Raw genomic sequence first — 21,778 nt, 5'->3', positions numbered from 1 at the left:
AATTGGGACAAGCAAGCGTTAAGTGGTCACTAAGTGAAACTGCAATTCTGTTTATGATCTTACTTCAGCTTTCCTTCGCTTTACAGACCTATTACAGTCATAAGTAAGGATTGGTAGCAAAGTAACTTTTCATCACTGTCATAACTACAAACGGTTGCTGTATGAGGCAGCAGCTAAATGAGGATTACCTGTATTCTGACTAAATTCAGTGAAGAATCACTAATGTAACAGGTACATTATGAGAACTGCAAAGACTTACTGACTTTGTACCAAACCTGTATTGCAGTGTAAACATTTTAGTTTTTAAAATATCTTTCCAAAGTCCAAAGAACAAAGGGATGAGATTATTTAACTAATAATATTTATAGGATATTTATACTCTGTCTTTTAAAACCTACAAGGCAACTAAAGCATCTCAATCAACTGATTCACACATGTCCCAGATCTGTTCTGTGACCTGCGCTGGCTGCCAATATGCTTCTGGTTCAATTCAAGGTAATGGTGGTTACTTATAAGGCAATGCATGGCATGGGACCAGGTTACTTGCAGGACTGCCATATAGAAGATGCCTTAAATTGCTATTAACAATGTGTTACTATGTTACCAGCTCACTGAATACGATTGTTTGAAATAAAATGTTTATTCCTAAAAAGGGACCCATATGTTTATTCATTTATACTTCAAAGTACAGATTAAACTCTAGGTAAATTTTGAAACAAAATTTGATTTATAGAGTTCAGTGGATGAGAGACTTTCGTAGTTTCTTCCATACAATAGACATTAAGATCTTCACGAAGAATCCATGTTGTGACAGGAGTATTATTTATATAGTATTATTTAAAATCCAGAAGTATTATAGGTGGTTCTTGTTTAATGACCACTCATTCAGTGACCGTTCGAGCTTATGATGGCGCTATATGAGTGGTAGTTACAACCGGTCCTCATACTTATGGCTGTTGCAGCATCCCTGTGGTCATGTGATTGTGATTAGTGACTTTCGCTGCTGGCTTTCAACAAGCAAAGTCAATGGGGAAGCTGGCAGGAAGTCCCAAGCCGCAGTCATGCAAGGTCCTTGCTTAACTATGGTAACTGGGACTGCTTAAACTGCTCTTGTTAAGTGGCATGGTCACTTAGTGGTTTTTTGACTTACAAATGGTTTTTTGACTTACAAATGTGTCGCTTAACGATGGAGTTTCCAGTCCCAATTAGCATTGTTAACCAAGGAATATATATATAAGATTTTTTAAATCCCAGCTTTATTATTTTTATAAATAACTCAAGGCAGCGAACATATCTAATACTCCTTCTTTCTATTTTCCATACAACACCACTGTGAGGTAAGGTGGGCTGAGAGACAATGACTGGTCCAAAGTGATCCAGCTGGCTTTCATGCCTAAGGTGGCACTAGAACTCACAGTCTCCTGCTTTCTAGCCTGGAGCCTTAACCACTAGACCAAACTGGCTCTCATTTTAAAAATATTCTTGTAAGTAGAAAACATAAAACTAATTTACCTTGAGAAAACTGCCAAGCTACTCTTAGATCACTGTGATCCAGAGGAAAACTGGTATTATTTGTAAGGAACATGACTCTACTCAAATAAAAATCAGATATTAAAAAAAAAAGATTTAAAAATCTTTTTTAAAAAAATCCACAGCAAATAACAGAAACAAAGTGTGCTTTTTTCATCCTCAGCTGCCTGTAGAAATGCAATTCATAGCACTGAGCTCAGCAAAGAAGTAACAATATATTTACTTAAACACAACCCATGAACAATAAAACAACAAATAAAATAACTTCCAGGGTTATCTGAATCTTAATAGACAATTTTGCATCTTGAGTTCCTGTATGAAAAAGAAAGTACTACATATACCCATAGTAACAAGAAGCAAGCAAGCAGCAAATTTAAAGCAACAGTAAATCTATCTATATATCAGACAGGCAAAAGGAATTTTTAAGCATCTAAAATGTTTCTCAATCTTTTAATATATGTTTAACTATCTCTCACCTCTAACTAAGGGCAGCAGAGATGGAATGAGAGTCTGGTGTGTCAATGGCTAATGCACTATATCTCCATGTCTGGAAGAATGTAAAAGCAAACAAACAAGCCAATTGTGGGATCACAGGACCTTGAAACACCCCATTTTTCTTTCAGCTCAGGACAAAACTTTGGAACATAAGAATGTTTTGTTACAATATGCAAAATGTTCTGTGTGGGAGTAACTAGGCTCTTAAACAACTCTTTTTCCTCAGAAAGGGTCATGCCAAACATTCTATAGCGGTTTGTGTATTTCCAGGATAGACTGTCCAAAATTAGGTTTGTGATATTCTGGACTGAGTTTTGTGAAATGCAGAAAGCAATCTAAAGGGATTCCTAGGTAATCTCGGTAAGCCCTAGATTGCCCTGTGGTAACTCATTGTTTTGGGATTGGCCAGCCATTTTGTGAGTGGGCAAGTTCTTTTTCCCTGGCAGCCATTTTATATTACCCCAAGAAGGTTGCCTACCCCTGCTACTGAATCTACTCTTACTCTGGTATAATTGTATGAAGAAGTGTCATTCTATGGGTTTCTAAGTAATTCTGGGAAGTTCAAATTAGAACCAGTTCAGAAGATTAACTTTCAGAAACCAATCAGACCACCTCTGGTCTGGGTAAAAAATTGTATGTTCCAGAGCTCTCCAGAATGGTAGGTTTAGCATAAACGAAGAGGAGTTCTAAAAAAAACAAAGTCCTTATCTGAGAAGTAAAAAAAAAAAAATCAAAATAAATAATCAACTAGAGTGTTTTCCTGCTGAGTATAAAATTCAGAATATATAACGAGTAATTGAGTTGACTAAAATGTCAGCATAATACAGTATAGTGACATGACAAGGTGAATCTAATAATAGCAATTTTCTAGTAATTATGGAACTGGAAAAAGAATTTTGGGTTTGTATGGTCATAAATGTGTTTGAAACATGTAATGGGAAGGTTTGTCAATCTGGAAATGCAATTTTTAATAGTATGATTGGAAAAAACACTGACCTGGAATTCTTACACATGGAATAGAATAATCGTGTATTCTAAATAAGTCTCCAACTTCCTACAGAATTCTCAAGAACTTTCTTGCTTTTCTGTGATAAAACCAGATCAAAAGAAGTGTACTGAAAGTTATTCATATTATCTCTCAGAAATATTAAGGCGGCATTCCAGTTCTAATGCCAGAACTCAAAAACGTGCAGAATGTTCCCTAAAGACAGAAAATCGTTTGTCCCCTCTTCCAAAGCCTTTCAGATGTCTATGCAAAGCAGAATTTCAAAACAAAGAAAACAAACAAAAAAACCCAGGATCCATCTTCGGCAAGTTTGAACTTAATAATATGCCATAATTATTATTAATGAACACCAGCCAAGAAAGCTTAAGTATGTTGCCCAATAGCTCCACTTTGCTCCTCCTGCCACTAGGAGCAGCTAAACTAAACAGTAATCACCAAGTAGCATTACATCCAAATAGAATTTCTAGTTTGTCACTTCACTACAAGCCAAGAATCATAATCCAAGAATAAATCCCAACTTATTAAGAGAGTAACAAACCAAGAAAAAAGTTATAAAACCAATAGGGACATAACATTAACGTTTTGTTTATTTTAACCAAATGATGATTTCCTAATTTCCTAATGGTTCCTGGTAACTGGAACAACCAACCAGGAGAAATTACAATGATTAGTAACATGCTTGTTTATTACTAATTGTCTTATTGCATAATACACTATCCTCTATATGAACAAAACAGTTTTCACACACAGTCTTTTGGCTCCCAGACTATCTTTAATTTAAAAACACGCAGTTTTAACAGAGTTTGGAGTGAAACATGCAGCTCTTGAAACGAACAACAGTATATAAATAAATGAAGAATGTGCTTACTGTGAATATACCCAATGTCAGCTTTAAATACTACTTAACACCTTTATTTCTAATATAACCTAAAATCCATAAAACAGAAAAGGTAAAGTTTCATCAACATTCAGCAAAAAAGAATTACAAGGCAATTTCCTTTAAATTTACTCCGAATTAAAATTTAAAAAAATGTTCAAATGTACGTGAAGAAAACCTCATGAATGACTAAAGTGAAATAACTAATGCTATCATTCTATTTATCAGCTACACACTAAAATCATTACACTTTCATGTGACTAAAACTCCATGGTCCATAATTTGACCTAACAAAATGCCCCATTTCTTAAGCATGGGGGAGAGACTGACCACCATGCTACATCTTCACAGATTCTTCAGATACTTTTCTTCCATTGTAATAGCAGATTTTAAAATACTATTTATTATAAGTAATTTGTTGTGTCTTTAGAAGTCACTCAGTTTCACCTTAGCTACTGCCCATACAATTCAGGGAATCTTGTAGGGTTTTTAATTAAGGTTTTATGTATTTATGTATTTATATATTTTATGTTTTTAATGTTTGTTGTGAATCGCCCAGAGTTCCCCCATTGGGGGGAGATGGGCGGTTGAAAAATGTAATAAATAAATAAATAATAAATAAATAAATAAAAAATCTCAATTAAAAAAAAGAGAAATATTGCCCTTCTCTTAAAAAACAAGTATTATGAAATTATAAAATTATGCCAAGTGCTTTGGCTTATCAAAATGTGTTAATCATAACACAAATTAATATGTATAATAATTTGTGTTATTAACACATTTTGATCATTTTAATTATTGTTTGTTCTTTAAATGGCACTGAATTAGATTATTTTAGACTTTTTTCTTTCGTATTTTCTGCCTCCCTATTTCACTTTTCTCTGCCTAGATAAGATTTAAACCAGAGGCTCAATTAATTATGTTATTTTTGCAAAACAGATATTCATTTTTAGTTCAGATATAGGTATCAAAATATAGCTGACAACTTTCACAAAATCAAATGAGAAAAGCTAAATAAATAATGGAAGATTGAGGAATTAAATTAAACACAAGATAAAAAATCTAGCTAAATGCTGAATGAGACTTAGTTCCTAGATCTATTTCAAATTAATACTGTGAACCACCCAGGGTTGATTGAGGTCAGGTGTTATTTAAGTCAAAAATTATAAATAAAATACATAAACACATTATTACCATTTGAAAAAGAAATGCCTATCTTTGAAATTCTGTCGGTATATATATGTATAGACAGAGTAGTGTGAAGCTTAAGAAATTGGACTAGAAAGACTCAGATTCAACTCCTGATTCAATATCTGTGCTGACTGGTGACTTTAAGCCAGTTGATACTTCTCATCCCAGTCTACCTTTGAGTTGTTGTGAAGTAAGTGTATGCAGAACAGTTCAAATTCAAACCAGCTGGATCATGAATGGACTGGTGTGACATTAGTGCTAGTATCTTGACCATACCACATGTTTTGAGCATGGAACATTTTCAAACTGAAAATACCCTGTTTGGATTATAAAATGCTGCACACCACTATTGTAAATATGAAAGAAAAATAAAATATCCCTCAAGGCAGCAAACATACCTAATACCGAATGCTCCCTCCTCCTATTTTCCTCACAACAACAACCCTATGAGGTAAGTTGGGCTAAGAGAGTGACTGCTCAAAGTCACCCAGCCGGCTTTCATGCCTAAGGCAGGACTAGAGCTCAGAGTACCCTGGTTTCTAGCCTGATGTCTTAATCACTAGACCAAACTGGCTGTCCCTCTTCTGTGATTAAATACTTCAGTCAAGGAGATATTTACAAATACAGGTAGTCCCTAATTTAAGAATGAGTTCTGTTCCCAAGGTCTGTCCTTAAGTCAAATTTGTATGTAAGCCAGAACATTATTATTGTATAATACTGTATTGTGTAATTAACTCAAATTTTCCTACAATTGGCTCCATTCTTAACTATGGGTGGTCTGTAAACCAGGCATTCTTAACCTGGGGACTACCTGTATACAATTAGAAACTGTTTTCATTAATTGAATACATGCAGATGTGTACAAATGATAAACATATTTACATAAACAGTTCTATCCTGCATGTATATTTTATGCACATGGAAGACAAGGTATGGTATTCCAGTCTCACTCTATTACAAATGAAGAAAGCACCTTTCCAGAATATCCCTACCAATTTTATAAGAGGCTGCTAGGCAGTAGTGATCAGAAACTCTCCAATTTCCTTGTGTAATCTCCTCTAAGGATCTAAGCTCAAGTAATAAAAGGTTTCCTAATTTATCTGGCTGGTCTACAAATATTTCAACTGCAATAAATTAATTTTTAAAACCACAGTCTTGGCGGGGGGGGGGGGAATCCCGCTAACTCGCTGGAATTTAATTCAGCATAGTCATGGATTGGACCACCCTCCGAAATGGTACAGAACTCTGGTTTTGGTTATTCAGGGGCTCCCTGGAACCATCTGAGTAACGCTGATTTTTGCGGTGTTATTTTAATTTTTGTACTTATGATGGAAATTTGCTTTTAATTTTTTTTTAAGATTGTTCCCTGTCCAGAGTCACTTGCTGAGATGGGCCGCCACACAGATTGATTAAATAAATAAATAAATCAGGAAACCCGTTTAGGGTATACCGAGAGGTACAGAGAACCCAAGCCCCTTGAACCGGGATGAGAGAAACACTCTTTGGGAGAACTTGGGTACCCTCCCTTCGGCCTGGACGCAAGTCGCCATTAGCGGCTGAAGGGCTACACAGGGGCGTGGGTGTGACTGGGCGACGGAGCAGCGCCACGGCGTCCCTCTCAGGTGCGCCGCATCCTCGCTCGTGGCCTCCGGTGGCGGACGGCTGAATGAGAGCGGGGGTGGGGGCTCCCCAAGTCCTGCGGGGGTGAGTTGGGCGGCGGCGGCTCCGACACCTGCCCGCGAAGACTCCCGGCCGCGCGGGCCGGAGGCAGCCTGAGCTCTCGGGCGCCGGCCCCTTTCGCGGGACCGAGGCGACATCAGCAGCAGCAGCAGCAGCAGCAGCAGCGCCAGCACCGTCGGCCTCCGCGCGCCCGCAGCAGCAGCAGCAGCCCCACACGCCGGGGCGGGGTCAGCGCAGAAGCCGCCTCCTCTCCCAGGCCTCCCGCAGCAGCCCGAGGCGCCTTTACCTATACTGAGCAGCGGCCCCGGTGTGGGTGAATCCGAAGTAGTTGCCGGTGGCCATTTTGGCATCTTCCCCCAGCCGGCTGGGCACTGCAGCGACGACATGGCGTGCGGGACGGGAGAGAGGGGGAGAAAGAAAGGGGCCTCATCAGAGCCAACTCCTGAGGCAACGCGCCCCCTCCCCTCAGCGGCCGCCGCTCCCCTCGCCGCCCTTTCCCCCGGCTCGCCCGGGGCCGTTACTCACCATAGGTGAAAGAAACTACCGGGCATATGGGAATCATGGGGCCGGGCTGACCGAAATGGCGGCGGTGAAAACTCTCTCGGTCTGTCGGTCGCAGTCCTTGGTCGTCGCACGCGATCGCTAAGTCGCCTCACCAGTCCCCGATCGCACCATCCACCGATACGATTCCAACGACGATGTGAAGGAGCCAGGCCTCGCCGCTGCGCATGCGCCGCTTAGGGCAGGAGAGAAAAGAGCGGCGGGAAATGTAGTTCGTCTGCCGGGTTGCTTACGCTAGGCCGTGGCGGCGCGGTACGTGAGGGGTGGTTGCGTGGGGTTTCCCGGGAAATGTAGTTTCGTTGGGGGTAGTGCTCTCGCGCACCCAAGCGGATTACCTGGAGAAGCGTAGAAGAATGTCTTGCGGACGCATGATACATCAAGCTAAGGCTGTGTTCACACGTTGTATTAAGTCATAGTTTGCTTAAACCTAATCAGATGGAAAATAATTGACTGGGTTGGTTAGCACATTAAACCATTGCTTATAGAAATGACAGTGCTTTTACAACATACTGAGCTTCAGCCAAACAAACCACATTAGATAAGTTTGGGGAAGAATAAAGTATAATAGGGTTACATACTCCTTGTGCTGATAATCAGTTTTAGAGAATGAAGAGGGTGTCGAGCGGTTTGGATTTGAATTATCAATTTATATTAGATTCTGAAAACTCTTGCTCTTAATCTGTGATGGGCCACCTTCCAGCTGTGGGAGATTCACCCTTAACATTCAGGATTGCAAGGACCTAATTGGGTAGAGCTGGGCCTTATGTGTGAAGGAGGCAGGTTTAGGGACTTTTTTTTTTTTTAAATACCTTAGGTCGATTTTAGGGCATTCATTAAAATGTGGCTCAGGGTCTGCCTATTGTCCTAAGCAAAGTTGCCCTGTGCTCTAAAGCAGCATTTCTTAAACTTTTTTTTCTCAGAATCTCTTCTCACTTTTAAAAATTATGGAGAACCCCAAAAGATCTTTTGTTTGTATGTGTTATATTTATCAATATTTACCGTATTAAAAATTAAAATTGATGCATTAGCTGCTGCTACCGCTTCTCACAATTATTTGATGTGATTTTAATATTGTATTATTTTTCAACATAGGCTGGTAAATAATTTTGATTTTTTGGACCCCTAGGAGGGTCTTGGACCCCCAGGGGTCCTAGGACCACACTTTAAGAAACACCACTCTAGAGAAATGACACAGTTAAAAGCATGTTTCTGTGACATTATTTGACAATAACAAATATGCCAAGTGAATAAATATGCTATTAGCAGATCTCACTTTATCACCCCAAGTTATTTATTATATTATACTATCCCTGCATTCTAATTTTGGCAGGTGCCAGTAGCACAGCAATAATTCTTCCATGTATTTTTAGACAATTTCTATATGAAAACTTAACTTTCAGCATTGAAACCATAATACATTTCCTCCCTATACCCTACTGATATGGCTGTGTACCACTTCAGCTTCAAAGGCAAAGAAGTGTTTTGGCATGTACAGGATCACACACATAGCAACAGGGATATTTGTACAGTATGGTTAAAAGTTGAGATGGCAGACCTGATAGTGTGATCAAAGCTGTGCCTATTTTTTATGTGCGTTGCATACCATATCGTGATGACACCTCTGCATAGCAGCCATCTCCAACACCAAAGGCATCTTTTTCCAGGGTCACACAGCAGCCAGGTAGGAGAAGATGCAACAGCTGTAAGAATTTCTAGACAAGCACTACATACATAGCTCGAATGGGGGAATGGCAAGTGATGAAATGTGATGCAAGCCCTGTGATTCACCTGCTTGCATCTGACATCAGGATACAAGTACAAAAGGGCAGGGTTTGCATGGTGGTATAACCACACATCTCATTTCTTCATTTTCATGGTTACCCATGGATGCCTACAGCTATGTGAGCACACTTGCACGTTATGAAGCACCTTTTCACCTTTGAATTCAAAGTATTGCATAGTCCTAGTAGTAGTCATTGTGGTCAAGAGCAGCCTAGCAACTGCATTTCACCTTTTGTACAAAGAATGGAGAGAGAAAGGGATTTCAGTGGACCCCAACAAATACCCTGACGTTTCATATTGAAAAAAATGTCTCCCTTCCAGGTTTAAAAATCTGAGATGGTTGCTGGTTCCAATTCTAGATGTCCGTGCTTAGGTTTTGGAGCGTAGATCAGTCACAGCAAAGGCCCAAACTAGTAAACGTCTTCATATCCAGCTTCCCATCCTTGAGAAAGAGGAAAAATGGACCATAGTTTGGATCCGTGGCCTTTAACCACCAGGAAAATAAAACTCTACAACTTGGATTAGCAATTGCAACCCTTTATTTTGCTCTGGATTTTGATGAATTCAAAGAATTCACTTAAGAAGTGGTTTACAAGTCACAAAATTAAGTAAGCTCAACAGCCTTCTGACACCATGGAAATGAAAGGCCCTGGAGTTCATCTCTATCAATAACTCTTTTTTCTGATCACAGAAAATTGGAAAGCAATAGCGTAATTATGGGTTAGAAAATGACTGCTTCACGTATTATACTAAGTCTCTTTGCCTGTAGTGTAAACCGCACAAATTGTGCTTTATTTAATAAACAATGGTTAACTGAACTAACATGTGGTGCAATAGGTGAACTCTGCTCGTGCAGGTATTGTGAAGTCCTTCTCCCAAAATGCAGCTACGAACGGATGGAAATACTGTATTGCTCGCTTGTTAAACTAAGAGCTTACGAACGCTCGGGGGTGGCTTTGTCCTTGCGCAACAATTAAACGGTGCAGACAGATCCTAGCGCGTATAAGCGCATCCCACAGATGGAGTGAACGACTGTCATACCCAACCAAAAAGCCACCATGGCATCCGAAGGTATGATAGGTAAACTTCAGAACCTCGCGAGGCTGCCTTATTAGGAAAGCTGTTTTAATGAAGCGGCGCAGGGAGAACAGCTGCGAAGCATCAAGAAACGCAGCACCCAGCACAACCTTCCCTCTCACAGTGCGCCTCTCGCGCGACTGAAGGGGCATCCTTCTCACCACCACGTGGTGGTCGGGAATAGGCGGGGTTTGCCACAAACGTCACTTCCGTTTTTCCAGTAGTGCTGGGACTACCCGAGAGGCAAGGAGACGTTAGCAAGACCGGAGTGGAAGGACGCGAGTGGAATGTGAGTGCGCGCTTCCCTTCTCCCCCCCCCGGGTTTTCTGTCAGGGAGGCGGGAATGGGCTGTGAGAGCGGAATGCGCAGCGGAACGGTTGAGGCCGCCATGTTGCTATCTCGGAATTCCCCAGAAAAGGCCGGGGAATTGCTCCATCCGGAGAAGGTGCGGTGGGGAACGAGCGGATCCCCACGAACCGGGGAAGGGGCCCGGCCGGACCTGCCTTTCCTCGTTTCTGGTCCCAAACCTGCCGTGTCGGAGAAGGGGGGCAGCGAAGGCATCGAAGGGAGGGAGGGATAAAATGGCGGCTGGGATCCGCCCCCTCCTGACCAGTCTGAGGGGATCCCCATCTCCCCTTCAGGCGGGGTGCTGGCGAGCCTTTTCCGTCCTCGGCGCCGACGGCCCCTCCGCTCCTCCCGCGCCTGCTCGCTCGTGCCTGCATGTCCTTCGACCTGCGGGCCTCCAAATGGGCCGGGCTGGTTGTCAGAGGAGCCCTGGTGGGGGTACACGCGCTGCCCCCTGCTTCCCCTCACTCACCTTCTGCCCTCACTCGCTACTAACCCTTTTCCCTTCTTAGTCAGGATCGCTTCTGCTGTTCCCACAACTTCCAAACCCGCCTGTGCCTTTCAGGCCATTCTGTCCAGTTGTGGGGTCCGTTTCCAGTTAGAGCAGCGTTTCTCGAGATGTGATCCGAGGATCCTTGGAGGTCCCCCAAGACCCTCTCAGGGGTCTGTGACATCAAAATGATTGGCCAGCCTACACTGAAATATAATGCAATATTAAAATCCCAGCGAACAATCGTGAGGACCCACTGAGGCTTTGTGGCCTCAGTGTCATCTCCGGTTGTTTACTTCTTGGTAGGAAGGTCTGCATCTTGTGGTATCCTCTTTGGCTCATGCTTTGCATAATGGTTTATGGACTGGCAAATTTATCATTGCATACATTTCTATGAACTCGAGTTGACTTTGTATATTAGGAGTGTGATAAGAAACCCTTAAATTTGTTTAATTCATCAGAAAGAACATTAAACCTCTAAATGGGACTGGAATACCTTCATTCTTGTCTGTTTTTTACACTCCAGTATTGCTGCCTGCTTCCCAGCTCAAGCAAAACAGCAAGCATAATTACAGTTCTCTAACTGTTATTTTACGGTTTTGCTATTATGTCCTAGAGTACTTGGCACTCTAATTTGTATTCCTGTTTTAATGACAAGTTATGTTTTGCAGGGATTCTCAGTAGGATCATTTTTACTTTCTTTACAGTTAAGGGAAAGCGTGGTATAAGCACTCTTTTGCAATTGTTAGATTTTTGTCCATTCTGTATTAATTATTTTTCACTCTGTATTATTACACAGTTTTAAAAATTTTTCTCCATTAATCTGTTACTGTATTTCAAATATCATATAGAGATGCTTTTTCTTCTACCCAATAAGTCTGTAGCTTTGGCATCCTGAAATTTTTGATCATCTTCTCAACTTTTTTCTTCTGTTGTGTTTTTCTTTTGTCATAAAAAACAGAAACAGGATTACCATGCAGGGTTAGGGTTCAAAATTCAAAGTCCACATTAAGGCAAAATCTTTACTACACTACTGAAGGTTTAATAAATATTGTGTTCTTTAGAATTTCTAAGAATTCTTCAGGCAAGAAAGCTAAAGAAAAAGGGGAAGAAGAGGGAAGTTGTAGTTTATTGTGGTACAGTATAATGCAAACAGAATTATATTTAAGTGTAATACAAGCAGTATTATATACAGAAGTATGGTACAAACAGGTGGACTTTTTTTTTTCTTAAAGCAGATAGTATTTTTGTATAGGGCTCTGTCAGTAGAGGAAATTATATCCCAAGGAAGATGGAGAGTATGGTTACTTCCTAGCACTCCATATTTTCTAGATGTGCATTTGCAGCCTTGAGCTTGAAAGCCACCTCCCTTACACTACCTGTTCTGTCAGTCTGGATACCCTGAGCATATATTTATGCTCATAATCTTTTGACCTATTCTTTTTCTTTCCTCCACATTTTTTTTCATTCTTTACTATAAAGATTCTCCTCTGTGTGTCTCCAGATGCTTTTGGATCACCTTCCATCATCTGTGACAATCAGCCACTTAATGGTCAGAGATGCTGGAAGGTGATGCTGAAACTTTTGGAGACACACGGATATACTGTCTTTATAATACAGAATGAAAAATGTGGAGGAAAGAAGAAATTGTGGGTATTACTGGTAGTCCCCAGTTTAAGAACGAGTTCCGTTCCTAAGGTCTGTCCTTAAGTCAAATTTGTATGTAAGCTGGAACAGTATTATTGTATAATACTGTATTAGTAGTATTGTGTAATGTTTGAACCATTGTGTATTTAACTCAAATCATTGTGTTTAATTCGAATTTTGCTACAGTAGGCTTTGTTCTTAACTATGGGTTGTCTGTAACCTGGGCGTTCTTAACCAGGGGACTACCTGTACTTAAGAAATTGAAAATCTAAGCATTCTGTGCTTCCCAGCTTGATCCTTTTTTCAAACTGCGCCCCTGCTGTCACTTTTCCATACAATCTCAGTGCTAAAATAAGCTGAGTATCCTAATCCTTAAATATTATTTTGGTATTTTTCATTCTGGCACTCGAGGTGACATATAAATCACTCCCTGCTATTTTTCCCTGTAGAAACAAGCCTGTGAGGCAAGTGGAGCAGAGAGAGTGGCTGGTCCAAAGTCACCCAGTGAGTTTCTGTGGATAGACTGGTATCTGGGGCTCCCAGCTCCTGGTTTAATATGTTAACCACTATATCATACTGGCTTTGTTGACTTAATGGAACTTCACTGTATGAATGCTTGAAATCGTAGTGTTGGAAGGAGTGACCTGATAATGCATGCTCGCATAATTGTGAAAGTCTCATTTTATTGGAAGCATGTACTATTTTTTTACTACATTTTTTATTCCTAGAATGCCTAAATCAAAGGAACTTGTGTCTTCAAGCTCATCTGGCAGTGATTCAGACGCTGATACAGCGGTGATTATTTTATATAAAACACTTTTGCATTGTCTTGCTAACCATAAATTAAACCCTAAGACAAAGGCCTTGGATTGGTGTTTAAAAGCTACAAATGAAGGGAACCATATAAATATATTTTTGGCAGGGAAATATGTTCATTAAACTCTATATTTTCTTAAAATAGAAATTAAAATGATCTGCTCTTATGTAGTAAATATTTGCTGAATACATGTGTGCTATTTTTTATGACTTAAGGTGAAAGATGTGTCATTCTTGGAATCACAGCAAATATCTTGATTTGTTTTGTTTTTGACTTTGCCTAGTCAAAATTCTTGAGTCTATTGATACAGTTTAAAATAAAAATTCTAAAATATCCTTGCTGAGTGGGTAGAGGACTGAAGCCTAATTCAGATAGCTGTTGCAGTTCAGTGGTTTTTTTTTTTTTTTTAGCAAGCTTGGATCAAGAGAGGGATGAATTTCTGCCTTTGCTAAGTATTTGGCCTTTTTATGGCAAGTATTAGTTTGATTGCTAATCTAAAATACACTGTATAATCAAATACTAACATTGTTCTGTGTTCTTTTAAATTCCAGCATGCGAATCATCTGCTGTCGGTAAGTAATTAGATTCTCCTTCACATTCTGTGGTAGAGACTAATTGGCCTCCTTCCCATTCATAACTGTTCTGCAGATAAAACTCTTCCACTTGCAGATTCATGCTCTCCTGCCTTCTTTAGATATAATATAAATGTGGTTATAGTTGGAACATAGTGTCTTTTACTTTTCAAAATCTACTTAAGTATTTTTTCCACTGATAAAATGTAGCCTTTATTTTATGAGACCACTTCTGGAAAATATGGGGCTGATACTTGCAACTCAAAATCATAGTTGGGACTGCTTTTGTGAAAAGAAATGAGGCCAACTGGAGGCTTTGGCTCATGCTGTTTTTTCTCTTCTTTGGTTAGGGTTCTAGCTGAAGAGGAATAAACCAAAATTCAGTTCAGTTGTATCAGATCTGTAGCTTAACTACAAATTGTGAAATACAATTTAAAATTAATTCCAACCAGTTTCTCTTGCTGTCCTATTTAACAGATTAGATTTATTTTAAGCCTCAATTCTGGGTCATTCTGTAGAAATGGAAATAATGTGTGAACCTTGCCGTAACATTCAATAGAAGCAGAGAGTCTTAATATTGGGTCTTTGAATCCTCTCTCCATTCTTATATAATTGTGGGGAAAAGATCTAGCTGTATGATCTGAAACTAGTACTTGTCCAGTAAGTCCTTCTTTTTTATTTTTAAATGCCAAGGAAAAAAGGAAAAAACAAGCAGCCCCAGAAAAGCCTGTAAAGAAACAGAAGACTGGTGAAAGTTCCAGAGGTGCAGCCTCCTCCGTGCAGAGTAGCAACAGAGATGAGAATATGTTTCAGGTAATTGCTGACATGTTAATTGGAATCTGGGTTGGCACATTCTCATGTGGTATACTTTGTGATTCCCTGTTTGGAGGAACACATTCATTTTTTGCTTTCTGGACTTAGTAATATTGAAATGCTAACATGACCATAAATTCAATTTATGTTACACTTATATATATTCCCAGTAAGTAACTTTATTCAAAGTGCAGAAAATGTCCAGAAATAGTAAGCTGAAAGAAATAAGCATGATATAAGAAAATACAGTTAAATCTAGTTTATAGCAACATGATTCACTATACAGTACCTCTGTATATTTCTCTATCCTTGCTTCTGCTGCATCTTTACATCCTGTAAAGTTTAGCATATTTTGGACAATATGCCACAAGTACAACTAAAACCCAGTTTCATCCCCAGCATTCTTAACGCAAGAAAGGATTTCTATCTAGAAACAACTTTGCAAGCTAACATGTTCCCCACATTCTACTGACAAGGGTTTATGTAGTACATGCAGGCAGGGTACTGACACATATTCAGGATAATTTTCTTACATCTGGAATACTACCCTCATTCCCCAACAACATTACTGTGGCTGTTGAAAGGGGAAAAAAAGCTGCATATGCCCCAAAGCTTTAGGTTCTTGCAAAATTAGTTTCTCTGCCAGTTTTAATAGTGTAAAGCACATAACCTTCTATTGGACCATTGGCAGAGCTTAGGGATGATCAACAGTTATGTTGGCCTAGTTGTAGGGAAGAGTGGAGTTTTCCCTAACAAGTGTCTTGTCTCATGGTTTATGGCATTACATATTAATAGTTACAACCAGAAAAAGGGAGAGATTTCTCTGGTATAGAAATATACTTGTTTATTTCTGAAAGAAGCTGATTAAATATTTTCGGTAAAAAAATTAGCCTCTGCTGTGTGATATGCTCAAAAGGAAAACATATACTTAACTATGATGTAGAATATAGGATTCTGTAATGATGTTATTTCACTTGGTAAAAACAATTTTAAATAGGTTATGCAAGACTTTTTTAAAAATTTATTTATTGTTAAACTTGTATGCCGCCCATCTCCCCCAACGGGTGACTCTGGGCGGTTCACAATAATAAAAAAGGAAGAAACACCAATCCCTCCAACAATGGCTAAAATCCATAAATAATTAAAATAGAAACATACATTAAAAATGTCCTAACCCCCCCCCTGTAAATTTTAGCCCTAAAACGTTCAAGATGCTGGGGGGGGAACCAAACCCATCACCCCACCAGCCATCTCCACAGATGCGAGCCCCCATCTGGCCCCCAGGCCTTCTGGCAGAGCCAGGATTTAACCCCTTTTCTGAAGGCCATGAGGGAGGGGGCACACCAGACCTCGGGAGGCAAGATGTTCCATAGGGCAGGAGCCACAGCAGAAAAGTTTTATAGTTTTGGCTAAATAATTTCTTATGGAATAAGAATGAGAGATTGGATAATATTCTTAAATATGCATTTGAGGTGAAATTTAGAAAATAAGGTTTCGAGATTAGCATATTAATTATCTATCTTTGCATTACTGTGTAGACATAATTGGCAGGTAGCATCATACTTAACAGCATAAGTTAGGTTATTCTTGGTTCAGTTGCAGCTTTGAACTTTGTGCCCATGTTAGTGCCCATGTATGGTATAGTGTGAGTTTACCATACCAGGTTATTATAAGATTTTCTGGATATATAATGCTCCTTTTGTACTTTTGAATAATGCTATAGAAACCTAAAGTATTAGAATATTTACCTAAAAAGAGGTCTAAGTTTTCTAGTCTTAGATTCAGTATAGTTATGGTAATGGAAGCAGATTATTTTTTAATGAAAATTAATATTCATTTTTTGGAGTTGTCAGTTTAAATTCTAGGTAGCCTTTGTTTTATGTTTATAAGGTATTATACAATCATGGAACATAGGAAAGTGATTTATGCTGATTAGTTTGAGCTATACTCAAGGTGTGGTTTGAATTCAAGAGTTTTGATTTCCATGACAACTTTTATTTCCTCTTACTTAAATATACATGTGTTTATGGGTTAAGTTCAAGTTAGATTCCAGTTGTAAGAAGAGAAAAGGGCTGATACAAGAATCTAAAACCCGGTCAGATTATTAAACTGATTGTCTCTATATGGGTTTTCTTCACCCTCTTTTTTTTTTTATAGTAGGATAGCTAATAAAAGCAATTAACTTTTGTAGCATTAGAATTATGTTAATGTTATAGTTTCCTCCATGAATGGTTTCAGGAAATTTGTTCTGCAGCTGTTGCTTTCTGATCGTTCATTTCTACATTTTCATATCTTGGTGGTGCCCTAAAATAAGCCAGCCAGTACTTGGTGGTTAACATGTTTGAAATTGTATGCCAATAGTTGTGTGCCTTACAGTAATGTTTCTAGAAAAGTATTTACATGCCCTCTTATTTTTATATATTTGCCTGTTCAATCCTGGTTGTCTTTTTGGTTCCTGCTGACATTGTGACAGGTGGACCAATTAATGTTACCCTTTACATTCTCTCTGCCGTAGTCCTTAATCTACTTGTTGGTGTATTAGTTTTGGAACACTAGCGTTTGCTAAATCTGTAGCTTTCTGAACAGATCTTTTAAAAAATATATTAAGCATGTATATTTCTGAAAGAACTCACTGGTGTGATGCATTCTGTCTTGATCAATTAAGGCAGCCGCTCTCAGTCTAAGTAAAACACAAACATTATTGAATAGATACTGCACATGCTCTTCTACACTCCTTAGATAATAAGCTACCCGAAGAAAATGTGTTTTTCTGAAAAATGCAACAATGGAATTTGGTTTGGAAACACTATTTCCCTGGCATTTTTTAAAAATGCTAATTCTGCCTCTCTGCAGTGCCAGTATATGCTCCTCTGAGACAGTTCATTGAGAAGAAATACTTCTCCAGTCTCCAGAATGGACTGGGCTGTTTTTGAATCCAGATCCACACTGTATATAATCACCTCCTCTTCCAAAAGTTAAAGGGATGTGTCTGTTAATCCAGTGACATCCCATAAGGGGTGGAGCTGAAATTTTCAGCCACTTTGGAGGGCATAGCAATTTACAGGGTGAAAATTTGTCCTTAGGTGAGAAATGAGAATTATATTGCCAAAAAATTGGGAGCCAGAGGCACACCATTGTCTGGTCACCTTTGCTCTAGAATATAAATTACAACTCTTGCTGAATATCCAAAACATTAACAGTGATTAAAGAGAGTACTTCCGGGTGCTTAATGAAGTAATGATTGAACTTTCTAATTTATTTGCAGATTGGTAAAATGAGATATGTCAATGTACGAGATTTCAAAGGTAAAGTCCTAATTGATATTAGAGAATACTGGATGGATCAAGAAGGTGAAATGAAACCTGGCAGAAAAGGTAATTATCTGCTTGCATGCCAACTATATCAACATTTAGATGCTACTTTGAGTATTTGTAATATTAAGCCCATCTGCCCCAGACCTAAACACAAGACATTCTAGTTAACTTACAAGAGAGCTAATAGAAAGAGTCTTGTACAGAGTTCTGAGAGGTATGTCTTTTGACAGTGCAAAATGAGGCCTGAAGGCAGGAAAGTTGTATAATAGGAAGGGGGCTTGGTTGGGCTAAAAGCTTTCTCCTTAAATGCTAGGTTTTTTTAACTTGCAAGTTTTTACACAGAACAGCTTTCAGGTATGTGATCTGTTTGTTGACTGAAGTAATGCTGATGATTTTTCTACCTCATTCTGTTGTATTTGTTTTATCTGGTTGGCCATTATGAAAGGCACCTATCAAAATGCCATATTTTGGCATATGAATCTGTGCCTTTTGTGAAGGATTCATATTAGGTCATCGTTTGTGTGAAGTAGTCAACTGAATACGTTTAGGTTCCTCTGTTGCTTCCTTGAATGGTGTGTCTGTCCTGAAGATGCTTTCAGAAATGTTTGACATAGATTTATTGGAAGGTTGTCATCTCTCTGACATCAGCAATTTTAGGGCCTTTTCTGGCTTACATGGCACTTGTTTCAGAAATCAAACAGAAGTTGAATGTATTTTCCAACTCTGTCAGTTTGGGTTTACCATTATACAAGACTTGAGTCCTCACTGTGAGTTGATTCATTTTAACTCATTTGGCAACTATCGGAGGTGATTCTAAGATTTAGCTCCATATTTGGGAAAAAGCCTATAATGCCCCATCTAAATTCTCAAACTGTAGGTCTGAACAAGGCATTTTATGCTTCTAGCTATGCTATCCAAATGCAAAATAAATAAAATAAGATGCCAATTGTTATAGAGTGCTATTAATAAGTAGGTTTACTTATATTAGCTGTCTTGCTCATCATTCCCATTTGTGCTGTATGCAGTCTTTGTGCAGCTTTCATTGGAAGCACAAGAAGTGTTGTTACAGAAAAGGTCAACATTTTGTGGGTAGTTACAGCAGTCTGAATTGATGCTGGCCTGATTTGACAGGAGGTATTAGTTGCCTTATTACTGCCTTGGCTCTGGATGGTAACTGGCATAATTTCTGCATGAAGTAATACATCAGGGCTCCTTATGTTTTTAAATCTATTATACTTTAAATACATAACTGCTCTTACGTTCTGTGTAAGGCATGTCCAAACACTTCAAACAGGGCTGGAAAATAATGTGAGTGATTTCTTGAAGCCTTGAAACAGTAGGCTCTGCAGAGTTACTTTGCAAAACCTGCCAAATTAACATGACTGTTTTCCAGTCAACTTGTTTTTCACAACTCAAGGAAACGCTTGGTTTGATAAAAGTCAGATATGAATTAATACTTGAGTTTTTTTCATTGTTTAAAGAAACCTGTACCGCAGTGTTATGAGTTTCGCTTTCAGAAAATTCAGTGTTAAGCTTGAAGGAAATTGCTCAAGTTGTTACTGTTTCACACCTTTTTTCTGGTTATACAGTTGATTAATGCAAACAAGAAACTTCCATTACCCATTTTCTTCCCCTTTTAATTCACTGTTTTCCGTTGCCAGCTACTGAGAGGTTCAGTTATACAAGGCACCTGAATATTTGATTCAATTAACACCAATTTGTTTTTCATATTATGTGTGTTTAAATCTGAAGTTTTCTTAACATAGAGCTTAGAATTATCAGGAGTTGATCCCTAGAAGCAGTAGTGAATTCTGCAGTTGCAGAATTAACTAAGGTTATAGCATGACTATGAATCTGTACTATTCTCCAAGGATTTATTTTGGTTTATTTTAGGCATCTCTCTAAATCCAGAACAGTGGAGCCAGCTGAAGGAACAGATTACTGATATTGATGAAGCAGTAAGAAAACTGTAAAGATGAGCCATACAGAAACTCTACTGTTATAGGTTTAAGTAGTCTTTTTACATTGGCATTCGTTTTTCTAAACTATTTGTTTTCCAAGCTATTGTATATTTGGATTGCAAACAATTTGTAAGATGGAATGCTTTTTTTAATGTGCATTAAAAGTGTATTCTGAGTGAAGTTACAAATGTGTATACTTTTATTAAATAGGTGTTATGTTCTCACATCATGATGTAAAATAAAACACATTTAATTAATACACTTGAGTAACTGTATAGTTGTTGGTGGCCTTCTTGACTGAAAAAAATCTGAAATGAGAGAAGATCATACATGCTTTTATTATTTTTTCTCTAATTATAAATTGGACTTTTCTATTAATTTTTTTCTATTCATTTTCTATTAAGATGTGCTTCTCAATTATATTATCTACCAAATCATAGCCTTGTGAAAATATCTAGTTATGAAATTCTTATGAGACAAATGACATTTTTATATATGTAAAATACTACCTATTTTTTTAATTGAAGAGCAGTTATCACATTTATATAGCTGCGCATCTCACACAAAGTGACTCTGGGCAGTGTACAACAATTAAATAAAATAAATAGATAAAAATAATCATAAAAGATAAAAAGTGATTATTAAAATACATTATCAAAAAGTTTAAAAATTTTAAATTTTAAAATATACAAGATTCATAGTTTAACACTGGTTATATTTTAAACTTACTAGCTAGGTAAATAAATAATGTGATCTACTGTACTACGGCTCTTCTAATGTGTTGCAGTGGGAATTGCACTACCTCAATGGATTTGAAGTATAGTTTTAAAGATACATACATTAACTTGTTAATGCCAGTGAACAAGAAGAACTGTTAGTGCTTAGTATTGTGCAAATCAAATTCTTATTTTGTATAGAAATATAAATTTGTATTTATCAAAACCAAATTGTTCAACTTTCATAAACATTCAAGTAAAACAAATTGGGACTTAAAATACAGGAGACAAGGGGTTGTGCCCCCCTCCAGGCTCTCCATTTGCTTCAGATCTTGGTGGGTTCCAAGGTTATTCCTGTAAATAAGTATGCTAGAATTTGATGCTTTGCTACTATTTAAATTAAATGAACATTTTAACATGTTGAAATGAATCTTTAAAAAATCAAACTAAACCTGATAAGCAATTTAAATGGGTGAAAATTAGCAACTCTTTGGTTCATGTAATATATAAAACAAATAATCCTTTAACACTTGGAACCTTGAAGGAATGTGAAAAAAACATTGCAATTTTAAAACAATAGATTTATATATGACTGGATCTAGTTTATTTCTGCTTCTCTTTGTGACTTGCTTGCAGAAGATACTAACTCATGCTTAATTCATTGTATCATAAATTAACCACACTGGTTGGGTGTATAGAACACACTGAGCAACAGACTAACCAACCATCTTTGGTGTAATGTGTTGTCTGAACTCAGCCTGTACAATTAAAGTCCATAAATGAACCTTTTATTCATATCTCTGGCTGGTTCATACTTGCTTTGTGAATTTTTACATAATACTAGTGACTGAGATCATATAAGGCCATTGTAGAGCTGTCACTATGGCCTATTTTCAGCATAAGC

The 21,778-nt window shown here is 38.2% G+C and overlaps 2 protein-coding genes across 4 annotated transcripts in view; one reads left to right on the top strand and one right to left on the bottom strand.

The window, feature by feature from the left end:
* The window catches only part of ZFR (zinc finger RNA binding protein), a 53,269-nt gene extending 45,695 nt beyond the window's left edge, over positions 1–7,574 (bottom strand). Inside the window, exons 1-2 of one of the 2 annotated variants that reach the window (XR_015798306.1) lie at positions 7,305–7,574; positions 7,066–7,150 (exon numbers count right to left, since the gene is read on the bottom strand). Coding sequence is in view for 1 of the 2 variants with exons in the window: in XM_088152974.1 (XP_088009100.1) it covers positions 7,066–7,150; positions 7,305–7,341 (122 nt within the window). In the remaining variant the exon portion in view is untranslated. The remainder of the gene's footprint in view (positions 1–7,065; positions 7,151–7,304) is intronic. The other variant, XM_088152974.1, reaches the window with a different exon arrangement.
* A 2,788-nt stretch (positions 7,575–10,362) lies between these two features.
* Positions 10,363–20,338, top strand: SUB1 (SUB1 regulator of transcription). Of its 2 annotated transcripts, XM_025165848.2 has the most exons (7): positions 10,413–10,488; positions 13,131–13,185; positions 13,410–13,476; positions 14,050–14,070; positions 14,764–14,883; positions 18,149–18,257; positions 20,091–20,338. In XM_025165848.2, exons 3-7 carry the CDS (start codon positions 13,411–13,413, stop codon positions 20,168–20,170), a joined length of 396 nt encoding a protein of 131 aa, XP_025021616.1. In that variant the 5' UTR covers positions 10,413–10,488; positions 13,131–13,185; position 13,410; the 3' UTR covers positions 20,171–20,338. The 2 variants fall into 2 exon arrangements, with proteins under 2 accessions (XP_007426940.1, XP_025021616.1); XM_007426878.4 differs by lacking the exon at positions 13,131–13,185 and having other exon boundaries at positions 10,363–10,488.
* The last annotated feature ends 1,440 nt before the right edge of the window (positions 20,339–21,778 follow it).

The sequence above is a fragment of the Python bivittatus genome, unplaced genomic scaffold (genome assembly GCF_059951505.1).
Source record: "Python bivittatus isolate LINGU-HERP-01145 unplaced genomic scaffold, Pbiv_v1 ctg000570_np1212, whole genome shotgun sequence".
Classification (NCBI taxonomy): domain Eukaryota; kingdom Metazoa; phylum Chordata; class Lepidosauria; order Squamata; family Pythonidae; genus Python; species Python bivittatus.
The sequence above is the reverse complement of the archived record's forward strand: the minus strand, read 5'-3'. Positions and strand labels throughout refer to the sequence as shown.

Excerpts from the sequence above, each read along its gene's own strand:
- SUB1 (XM_007426878.4), top strand. The coding sequence starts at position 13,411 with ATGCCTAAATCAAAGGAACTTGTGTCTTCAAGCTCATCTGGCAGTGAT. Across the intron at positions 14,071-14,763 it reads ATGCGAATCATCTGCTGTCG|GAAAAAAGGAAAAAACAAGC; the intron begins GTAAGTAATTAG and ends TTAAATGCCAAG. Across the intron at positions 18,258-20,090 it reads AATGAAACCTGGCAGAAAAG|GCATCTCTCTAAATCCAGAA; the intron begins GTAATTATCTGC and ends GGTTTATTTTAG.